The sequence below is a fragment of the Ruditapes philippinarum genome, unplaced genomic scaffold (assembly GCF_026571515.1).
Source record: "Ruditapes philippinarum isolate M1 unplaced genomic scaffold, ASM2657151v2 ctg528_1_1_1_1, whole genome shotgun sequence".
In the NCBI taxonomy this organism is placed as follows: Eukaryota; Metazoa; Mollusca; class Bivalvia; order Venerida; family Veneridae; genus Ruditapes; species Ruditapes philippinarum.
In genome coordinates, this window is record NW_026858278.1 from 168,634 (window position 1) to 180,682 (window position 12,049).

Genomic DNA, 12,049 nt, shown 5'->3' on the forward strand with positions numbered 1-12,049 from the left:
CTCTATATTTCCCTATACCTGTGTTACCGCTGGATTTTAAACTCCTCGCCAAGTTATATAGCAATGATAACGCTGTGTTAGGCAGAGTAACGTAGATGTAAGTTTTTGTGACCGTACATGGATTAGGTTACTGTTTTTTTAATCGTGACTATATATTGAACATTTCAAAATAAAAAGGTTTAATATTAAATACCAAGTATTTGTATGTACTTAAACATTTTAATAGGATTTCTGTATGAATTTTGATATATTTTTGGGATTTAAAGCTTAATATAATATGGTTTTAAATCAAGGATTTAATACTTTACAATGATCTGAAGACAAACTTCGTCAGTTTCTGTAACTTGTGTATAAAAATAATTCTTTTTTTACAATATAAAGGTATGGATGTATATTATGTGTATTTATTTTTGTGTTTTGTTTTTAATATGTAAATAATTTTAGTATAATATTTTAATAGTTTTGGGTATTGCATTTTACCAGGCTTTGAGAGTATTAAGAATACTAGGTTTTTTTTCAAAGGTATGAAAAATATATGTCTGTACAATTATAAATTATTTATACAAAGATACTGATTTTAATGTTGTATTCAACATTATGATGCTTTGGTGATTATTAATACTAACAGATTCTGCTCTCAGATACTTTTATTAACATTTCTTGATCAAATATTGTTTGATATAGATTGAAATTAATAATAATAATAAAAATTTATTTCAGTATATAAATACATGGCATTTCATTGTACAATACAAGAAGCAAATTATCACATTATTATTGTCATGTGTGAAGATAAAAAGCATATTAAAAATAAAAATAATGACTTAAATAAAACCTGAAGAGCAGTGATAAGAAGACAAGGAAAAACACAGAAATTAACCCTTTATTGTGACTTCATCAATAAACTTGTAGTAAAAAAAAATTTTTTTAATTAAGGAGTTTAATCAAATTTTGTGTTAATTTGACATTCAAATAATTATGAAATAAAGGAATGATCAAACAATTTTATACAATCACATAAAAGTAGCATTTACAGTATTTACCTTTATTTGTTGATATTTCAAAATATATGGGGATCATGTAAGATACAAAGATATACTATGCTCATTCTTAAGTGAAATATTTTAATCACAGAAATTTATTGAAATCTATGAAAAATTCTTACTGAATACGTCTAATTTGAATAAAAGAATGAATAAACTATGTTGGTCTTTTAAAATTTTATAATTTTTGGGACCCACATTCTGTATTCATAATGCGACCACCTATAGTGTGTAGAACTTTAAACATATAACAGATCTTCCTAGTGTGGAGTCAAAACATGTTTATTTTATATTTGCAAAGAGACTGTAGCAATGATCAATATTTTCTAATATCTACTTTGAACCTAAGTATTCTTTAAATAAGCTTTGCCAATCAAAAATATATCAGCGTGGTTCAAAGCATATTGAAAATCTTAAATATTATGATTGTTATTTCAAAGCAAAAATTTTAGATTTACTTTTATTGTATGACTGTAATATAGAAATTATACAAAATTAAAACTTTTCATTTCAGTATCAAAAAAATTAGTGTCATTATCTTCTTAATTACTCCCAAGTTGAGGTGGTGGTACAGCCATTAGTGGTTCATGCATTAGACTCAAGTAATCTAGGACCGCCAGCAGCATGGGTTCAAAACCTAGTATCATAGGCAAGCCGTTATTTCATTGAGCCAGATACTTTACACTCATTGTCCAAGTACTGGTTGGTTCCAGGAACGGAATCAAGAGTGTTTCAAAAAGCTTATAGCTTCCAACACAATGATAGTAAAATAAATTCTGTATAAACTAATTATTCCAAAATCTATGAAGAGGGGGGCAAGTTTTTACTCTGCTTCTCCTGTATATAGTTAATAATAGTTTTTTGACTTTAAAACAGTAAAACAAATTATTTTCATAAGTTAGCACATGGATAAATGTCAATGTTGAGATTATTCATAATATTTTGTTTGTGCTGTGTCAACAAACCTTGTTTCCATGGCAACAAATAGATAGAAATTAATAAGCATTTAAATGGTAAAAGTTGGAATCTGCAATAACTTTCATGATTTTTCGCTCTCCTTCCTAAATTTTCAATAACCCATGCTTTTTAAGTCGAGAATTATTTTAGTACTGGACACATTGGGAAAAATGTAAATTAAGTATTTTTCATATTGTGTTCTCAACTGTAATGTGTACATTATGCATAAAAACAATAGATGTTGTTGTAACAGATAAAGGTATTGTCATTGCCTTGAAAGATCAGTTGGTTCAAGTTGACCTGTATTGTAATACAGACGGGAACAACTAAATTAATGTGCCATTATTGTCATGGTTTGTGCTTTAGAGTATTTAAATATACCGCGGCTACAATAATAAATCATAATTTGTTAATATATTGCACTTTTCAAATTTTTATCTGTAAACCTAGGTGTTTATAATTAAATACAGTGGTTTACAGTGGTTCCTGACTTTCTAACAATGTTAACCAAGTTCAAAAAGAATAACGGCAATCAATTACTTGGTAATTTTGTAGGGCAAAGTTATTCAATGTCATTATGTGTGATACATTTGGGATTTTGAAAGTTGTAAATTGGGAAAACTGCTGTGTATTGGCGGTGTTTTTTTGGGTGCTCTTTTCCAGTCCTCTTTTTTGGTATTAACAATATCATGAAAAAAATGCTGGTCCAGTCCCACCATCTACACTGCACTGTCAGCTGGCTCCCTTAGCAACTAGTTGAATACACCACCATGACTACAGTGAAACATTCTAACGATATGCAGGAAAGCATTGGAAGCTTGTCATTGTGATCTTAGAATACCTCAAATCATCATTGAACCATTCCAAATTTAGAATATGCCATTTCCATTGCACAAAATTTTAAATGATTAACATGTTTTTTTATATATTAATTTGTAGGTTCCTATGTACATGGGAAGATAAACAATTTTTGAGAATTTCATACTTTGTTTATATTCATTTATCAATAAACTGTGAATAATGCCTTGCCAAATTATGACCAAAGCATTTATGAATTATTTACTGATAGGAAACTCTTATTGCTCATGAAATTTTATAAAAAGATATAGTTTCTTCAGTATCTTTTAGATAAGACATTAATGCAAGATGTAACTAAAAAATGAAATAACAATATAAATTGACATAAGCCATGTATATAGTTTATATTACTTAGTATATAACGATTATCCAATGAAGAGCAACATATATAAATAATTATAACATAACACATTTTGTTATAAATATGCAATGTTATAAAAATATATATATAACAGTTTGTAGGTGACATTATAACAAACAATAACCTGGTGACTGCAAATAAGAGTTACAAACTGTGATTTAATATTCTAATATATAAGCAAATAAATCTGTTATGCCTAATTATTTTACAGTTATTTGGAAAATGAAAAAGAAAATTATAATAGTTTATGATCAAAAGTTATAGGTAATCATGTCATATAAGTTGAAATTGAAAATTCTACGAAGAAATAAGCCCAAGCTTTAGGCGTAATAGTTATGCAGTATTGTTTGGATATATTAACCTAAGACTGATTTAAATATTCAAAAGTTCTTGTTTGTTTTCTCCTTAAAATATGATGTATCATTAACGCATTAGTGAAATATAATGAATGGATCTTTCTGGTGTTTACAGTTTTATGTAAATTGGCTAACATGTTATCCAATCGCTGCACTGAGATAATACATAGTCACTGGTTGTCCTGGTTTGCACAAAAGAGCACGTGCTTATGTTTGTGATACTGTTTGTGAGCAGTTGACCTAGCAATGAATGGAAAAGGTGTGGCTAAATGTTCCGCTACGAAAAAACCGGAAAGGTCTATTGTATAGTGCTTGATACTTCAGTCCATACTTATGGCCTGATGGCTTAGTGGTTAGTACAACAGAATTGTAATCTCTTGGTTGCAAGTTTGAATCCTCAACAAACCAATTTTTTTAGATTTCTTAAACTTAATTTTTTTCTTTCTTATATGCATAGTTTAAGATAAGATAAAGTAGATAAATACATGTAATTTTTTTAATTTCTAGTGTCCTTTTTTTAAATTGTATGAATTCTAATTATATACTTTTTATTATTATTTTATAATGTAAAAGCGAGTGCTAGGGTTCCTGAGGGATGTTGAATTTTTCCATTATCTCCCATGAACAAACTCAACACACCGAGTCTGCAATTTTCACGTAAAAATCAAACCGAGTCTGCAATTTTCCCGTAAAAATCAAACTGAGTCTGCAGTTTTCATGTAAAAATCAAACTGAGTCTGCAATTTTCATGTAAAAATCAAACTGAGTCTGCAATTTTCATGTAAAAACCAAACTGAGTCTGCAATTTTCATGTGAAAATCAAACCAAGTCTGCAATTTTCATGTAAAAAATCAAACCAGGTCTGCAATTTTCATGTAATTTCATTGTTGAGGTATCACCTTTTTTTGGGATTTATTTTTGGATAGGTATTTTAATTTTCATTAATAATGTGTTGTGTAATACAATGAGTGATTCACATGCACAAAATACATAGTGTTCAAATTTTGCAATAAATGACATAAAAAGTAAAAGAAAATACATGTATGGCAAAGTAATATTTTATCATTATTTTAACCTACAACCTTTGAAAGATTGTCTTGTGGTGGTAATTTTAAGTTATACATCAACCTTTGCACTGTACTTTAAATTATTTATAAATCTGATAATGAATGAAAAAAAGGTCAATGAAATTATTCAAATGTCTTAGGTCAATATTGCCAAACAATAATGCAACATTATGAATGGCAACAGAAATAAATATCTACATAATATCCAAAACCAGTGGCAAATTATAACAATGGGTATGTCCTTAAAAAGTTATAAGAAGACAGGTGACTATGTATTATTCTTTTATATGCTTTGAGAATTATAAAAAAAAAATGTTGCAAGGGTGTTAAGAGGATTCTACACAACAAAAAAAAATTGTTTAATGTTTTTGTTGGTTTAAAGAATTTCATTGATGGTTCAAAATTTTGGTATTTTGTTGTTTGTTCACAGATTTAATATTGTATTGCTGGTTCACTGTCTTGTAATTTTGTTGCTGGTTCACAGTCTTGGAAATTTGTAGCTGTATCACTGTCTTGGAAATTTGTAGCTGTATCACTGTCTTGGAATTTTGTTGCTGGTTCACTGTCTTGGAATTTTGTTGCTCATTCACAGTCTTGGAATTTTGTAGCTGGTTCACAGTCTTGGAATTTTGTAGCTGGATCACAGCCTTAGAATTCTGTTCCTGGTTCACAGTTAAGTAATTTTGTTGCAGGTTAACTGTCATGTTTTTTTTTGCTGCTGGTTCACTGTCTTGTTTGTTTGATTTTATGCTTTTTCCCAACAGTATTTCAGTCATATAGGCGTAATTTTGTTCCTGGTTCTCTGTCTTGTAATTTTGTAGCTGGTTCACAGTCATGTAATTTTGCTGCTGATTCACTGTCCTGTAATTGTGAAGCTGGTTCACAGTCATGTAATTTTGCTGCTGATTCACAGTCATGTAATTTTGCTGCTGGTTCTCTGTTTTGTAATTTTGCTGCTGATTCACTGTCCTGTAATTGTGAAGCTGGTTCACAGTCATGTAATTTTGCTGCTGATTCACAGTATTTTGTTGCTGTTTGTAGAATCTTGTTGGAAAATTTGTTGCCGTATTTTGGTATTTTGTTACTGAAGGTCTTAGTATTTTGTTGCTGGTTTTGGTGATTTTTTTTGCTGTTTTGGGGGGTATTTTATTGCTGGTTGCGAGGTATTTTGCTGCTGTTTTTGTTTTTTTTTGGTATTTTGTAGCTGGTTGCTATGTATTTTATTGCTAATTACTTGGTATTTTATTGCCGATTTTCAGTTTTTTGTTGCTAATAGTGTAAGGGTTGGAATATTTGGCATTGTAGATTGCTAAAATTAAATTTTTTCAAACTATTTATGTTTTATTTATTCGGGATGACTTGTCTTAGCCTATTAGCACCCTTCGTCACTTATCAATTGATTATATTTGGATTCAAACTTTAAATGTCATTAATTGATTTTACAACAGGTACTTTAAGTATGCTAAATACTGTCAGATTTATTTAACAAACCCATTTAATCTACAATCAATTTATCCCCATTCTAATTATCTTTAAGCTCCCTAAATCCTGCCATATTTTTGTTCTATGGACTTGCCCTGTATAGATTTTGGCTCAGTCCATTATTCTTATTTTCAAAATGCTAAAATTAAGTGTAAGAGTATGTGGTTTACAAATTTTTACCTGTTGTTTTTGATATTATTTTGTTACCTTAGTATGACACAATCTATTACCATTAATTCTACAATATTTCATATGAAGGTACATTGTGTACAAGTGTATACAGCTATATCTTATGAAATATTTTCTATAGAATTCATAAATATTAAAATCATGCTGCTTACATAATGGTGTGGTAGATTCTCAAAATAGTTGTAACATAGGATATGACTGTTCTGTTTATTTAAATTTGCATGAATTTTGTATGAAAATAGAATAAAAAGTTCTGGAACAAAATAGTCCAAGAGATGGAGTTTTATTGCATTTTTTACGGAATGTCAGTGGTTCTACTCAAGTGCCCATTTGTGCCTGAAATAATGCACGGAAGGGCACCTGAGGTCTTCCTCCACCAGTAAAGCTGGAACGTCGTGATATGACCTATACTGTGTTGATGTGACCTAAAATCCAAACAAACAAAATTTATTGCATTTTACTGACGGTCACCAAAGGAAACATTGCCACCATTGTAAAGAAAATTATTGTAGCTTCTAAAAGGGCATTTCTTACGCAGTCCAGGCTGCTATTTTCAGTAGGGTTAAGATTTAACCATTTTGCAATGTTTTCATGCATCTTAAGGAATCTTATGAATGAATTTCTTTCACACAAATATTTTAGAAGAAATCTTTTTTCAAAAAATTCAAACAATAAGTTTTTAAACATCATGTTTTAGATATTAAATTATAAATAGCTTTTATAAGCTTTAAATTGAAAAGGCTTATGCATGCAGTTTGCATATTAAGTGTATCATTAATTTATATATCTTTGTCTGTATTTCACAACTTTTCTGACTTTTCAATAGTTACTAGTATTGTATTTTTTATTATATTTTCTTTTGCCTAATTCATGGTCATATATTTTTATACAGCGGTAGTCAATTTCATTAACATTTTTTTAAAACTGTTTCCAATTGGACAGTCAGAATATGGCCCAAAAGAAATAAAATGAAAGGTGTATCCATTAATCTCGGAAAACAATATTTCCCACTATCACTTAAGCTTTAAACCCAGGAAAAACATTTTTGAGCCGATGTTATAAGTTTGAAATCAGAACATTTTAATGATATGGGTCAATTGTCAGGATATATCCGTAGTAGTTTTTAAACTTCTCTATTATCTGCTTTTTGTTTGATCGTTTTAATCTGTAATCTGTGACAAAAGAATTTAATATTACGTCAATACATTGTGTTTCGCACAATAATGTGGTTCTCACTCCGAGGTTATAATACATGTAACAAACGATTGTATTTAAATCTACTGTGTTTTGACATTGGGAACACATTTAATTCCAATAGGATTTACAATATACTGCAGTGTAATGGTTTATAGAAAATTTTGAAAAAACGTTTTGAAATAATTTAAACTGTGTGTTTGATCTATAAGAAACGTGTCAAAAGTTTCGTCAATCTGAAATATATAATTTATTTGACTGGATTTTTTTCTTCAACAGTTTGTCAAAGGAAACGTCATTTTGTAAGAGATTTTTAGTGATGGACAGCTTTTAAGATTTCATCTAATTTATTCATAATACTTAGACTATAGGTATGTTATTAAAGTAGCTGGATATATATATACAACAAGTAAGTTGGCTTGCATTAAAAGTGATTTACGTCATTCCATACTCCTATGTATATTTGTCTAAATCTATTTACGTACACATGTCATTAATTTTTTTTAAAAGCCTTTTACGCTCGTATGTTGACATTTGAATTGCAAAGTTGACGTGAACTTTACAAAAAAAATTTTTGGAGAGCTTTAAGAGACAAGGATTTCGAGTATAGATTAATTCACACTTGAAGAAAAGTCCTTAAGAAAATTCTATTCCCATTTACAGATAGATGATGTGAAAAGTAAACAGACTTAAAATGATTGGAGAGAAAAAAAAAACTATGGTTTACTTTTAATTGTGAATGATATAAACATTGAAAAAATTGTAACATAGATTAATAGTTTTTGACTGCTTGAAAATTATAGTTTGTAAGTTTATTTTTTTGATAAAAAGATTTTAATCAAATTTTATTGTTATTTTATCATTATTATTGTAGTAATCATTATTAATTCACAACATTACAATTTCTATTTCTTAAATTTCTGCATTAATGTCATTTAATTTTGTTTTTTCCTTAAAAATAGTAAATGTGATGTGTGCTATTTAAATAAAATGTGTGAAAAAATACCTTAAGAGAAGACTTCATTTTTTTTTTCATTCATTTGTTGTTTTTCAGAATATTTGTAGAATATTATAAATGTTAAGAGAATATTTATTACTTTGAATGAATTATAATAAATCTCTTGGAGAAGTAAGTAATTACCTCTGCATTTGTGGTGAACCAAAGCAGGTGGAGATGACCTGTATGTTTGATCATAGTCTGCACTGTTGTCTATGTAGTAGTACATGTTTTTAAATTTTATTAAAGGTCCATTTATTTTGATGAATTTTCATGTATAAAAAGGAATTAATAACGAGTCGCCACACTGACAATTCGCCCCATAATGACTCGCCCCACTTAAGTGATGGTTTGCCCAAAATGAGTGACGATTCGCCTCTCTTCAAAATATAATTTAAAATGTACTTTAAGTTATTAGAATTACAAAATGATTAGATTTAATTTATATTTGTGTGATATTAGTAATATTATCTGGAAATATAAATTTTATAATTGTTATGCCACCTGAATACATATTTTTTTTTTATCTAATTTCAGACCTACCATACAGTTGATACAGAGTCATAGAAACATCATATCAACTATTTAAAGTAACAATGTGATTGAATAGGCAGAATACGTTATGCTGTGGAAAATCAGCATTGTCTTGAAATGACAAGAGGAAAGTTAAAAGATGCGTTGAAGGGAATGATTGTTATATACAAATAAAGATTCTGTTGCAAAAGAGTCATCAAAAAGACTTGTAACAATGTCAGTCAAGTGTCAGATACCTTTGTTGCTACGACGACGGTACCGGTCATGGCGTCTGTTGATATTAGTGTCGGTATTCATTATAGGCTTCCTCGGAATAATTTTACCAGCAGCTTTGTATAAAAGATATTCAGAGAATGTTATGAGAGAGACGTTTTTTTCACGTAGACTGTTGTCTGAAAATACAACTGATGCTGGATTTCAGTACCCACCGGACGCGTTTTCTCTCGAACAGAGGCGAGACGGCGCAGTGATCTTACATGTGATTTGCCTGATATACATGTTCGTGGCATTAGCTATTGTCTGTGATGAATTTTTTGTTCCCTCCTTGAGTGTTGTAATCGAACGTTTAAATATCTCAGAAGACGTTGCCGGGGCGACTTTCATGGCCGCAGGTGGTAGTGCACCGGAACTTTTCACCAGTTTGATTGGCGTGTTTTTTGCACGGAACAATGTAGGAATAGGAACAATAGTGGGTTCTGCTGTATTTAATATTCTCTTTGTTATAGGAATGTGTGCATTAGTCTCAAAAACTGTATTACACCTGACATGGTGGCCCCTGTTCCGAGATGTTACCTTCTACAGTATCGATCTTATAGTGTTAATTGTGTTTTTTCGGACTGGACAAATTTACTGGTGGCAAGCCCTGACATTGTTTTTACTATACCTTTCATATGTAATTTTCATGAAATTTAACACAAAAGTGGAAACCTTTGTGAAAACGAAGATCTTACGTCGGAAAACCAGAGTACACAGTGATAACAATTTACTTAATGAGGTATGTATTTTTTTTTTTTTTCAAAAAACAACTTAAAAGGAATGTTTATTGTGTATGTTAATTTATATTGTGTTTCTTAGAAATGTTACATAAAGATAGCCATACAGCTATATAATTATAGTAGTTTAAAGCCTATCAAAATTAGCAATTAAAATATTTGTATTTAAATTGCAACAAATTTATCTATATTTCATTTACAGCAAGTGCATGGAAAACTATCTTAATATGCTGAAATATTAAAATCATGATTCAGTGATTGAAAGTTGGCTTTGTTACAGTTTAAGTGCCAGCCTCTCAACAATGGGAAAATGAGTTTGAGTACCACCAGAACTGGTTATAATTCCAGGATTCGCAGCCTCGAAGCTGGTTTACAGGGTATAAAGCTATACATGTATCTCATGAAGTATTTTTACAAAAAATTATGGTAAACTTACACTAGTCTTGGTCTATAATCTTATGGTAGATTCTCGATAGAATCAAGGATTTTATAGTTCTTGAATGATTTTGAGCATGTTCCATTTGCTTTTTAGGTAAAAATTCAAACATGTTTCTATCATACAGGTATTTTTGAATGATTCTCTGTCAAAAAAATAAAACAAAAACTTTGTAGACTACAGACAACAGATAAACATGTACAGCTTTATACACTTTAAATAAGCTTCGTAACAAATGAGCTATAAATAATAATTCATTATAGAGGTAGGAATGGCGTGAGAATATGAACAAAACAACACCTTAATTAATATTATTTATGTTTCTCTTGTAGAAAGGACATTTACCTGTGTTCTCTCATTCATCAGAGATAATGACATCATTATGTATAGCGAGGGTTGACCGCAAAACTGCAGTAACTTGTATGAAATAAAGAAGCACTTGTAACAGTTTAGCAGTCAACCCTCAAATTATGTTTTATGTAATTATAACTGTAGAAAACTGTGTTCTTATGATTCTTTAATTCTGAAGGGCTCTATCTATCTATCCTCGCGGGGACGTAGACATGGTAAGAGAGTGCATCTCAATAATTCGCTTTTGGTCGCCATTTTGATCGCAACCTAACTGGTGTTACATTTTTGCAATGTGTTGTTCAATTTAGAAATCCGTTTTTCTGAGCTCATTCTTATCATACTACAAAGTATTTATTGAAAAATTTGTCTTAGTTCTGACATGTATTATAGGGTGAAGGATTTTCATTTTTTTGGTATTTGTAATATTTCTTTTCAATTCCTTTTGGCATTTCCATGTCTTTGAGTTCAATTTATAAATCTGTAAATTCTCTTTTTTCTTTGATTGTTTTAAAAACAATAATTGGATCAAAACTTACAAAATTATGATGCAATTGTAATTAAACAAACCTTAAGGAAGTAGAGCAATATATAATTACAAGATTGATTTTGTCTGCAATTTCTCATTTATATCAGCCTGATAAATTGCTATAAAAGACAGATTTTAAGAAAACATTGTTCTTTCCAACAGTGTCAAATTACTTATTTGTATATATCGTCACCTTAGTGCAGTAGTAAAAATATCAAATATGAATTTCTTACATAGACAAGTTCTGGGCTTTAAAACAGAAAAAAACAGAAAATTTAGAAATACTCAGAACAAAGTGAAAATTGTATTTTTTAGCAATTCTTTGCCTTATTTAAATTAAAAGCATTGCAATGCAAATCATTAGTCAATATCAAATGCATCAAATAGAACATTTATCTCGACAAATTATTTCCAGTCCAGTCATGTCAAAAAAACACAGTTGAGTCCCTTTAATGAAAGAGAAAAGCCTAGTATGGGGACACTTCTTATCGAACTCGTACCAAATATTTAGGTGACGTAATTTAAAAATAGAAAGTTGAAGCAGACGCATTTAATTTGTATTAGAAACTTTACATTGAAGATGACGCAGGTATAGACCTACATTGATGTACATTTTTCGTTTTCATTTTTTAAAATAAGTAAATTCTTTACATTGAAAATAATGAGGCGTAAAGAGAATTTATTCAGAAGGCATATTTAGTCGCAA

The 12,049-nt window shown here is 29.6% G+C and overlaps 1 protein-coding gene across 5 annotated transcripts in view; it reads left to right on the top strand.

Moving 5' to 3' along the window:
- The first annotated feature begins 9,044 nt into the window (after positions 1-9,044).
- LOC132752668 (sodium/potassium/calcium exchanger 2-like) overlaps positions 9,045-12,049 on the top strand; it is a 43,862-nt gene continuing 40,857 nt past the window's right edge. For all 5 annotated transcript variants that reach the window (XM_060743024.1, XM_060743026.1, XM_060743027.1 and 2 more), the window contains exon 1: positions 9,045-10,032. In XM_060743024.1, coding sequence (XP_060599007.1) covers positions 9,253-10,032 — 780 coding nt within the window. In that variant the 5' untranslated portion in view covers positions 9,045-9,252. The remainder of the gene's footprint in view (positions 10,033-12,049) is intronic.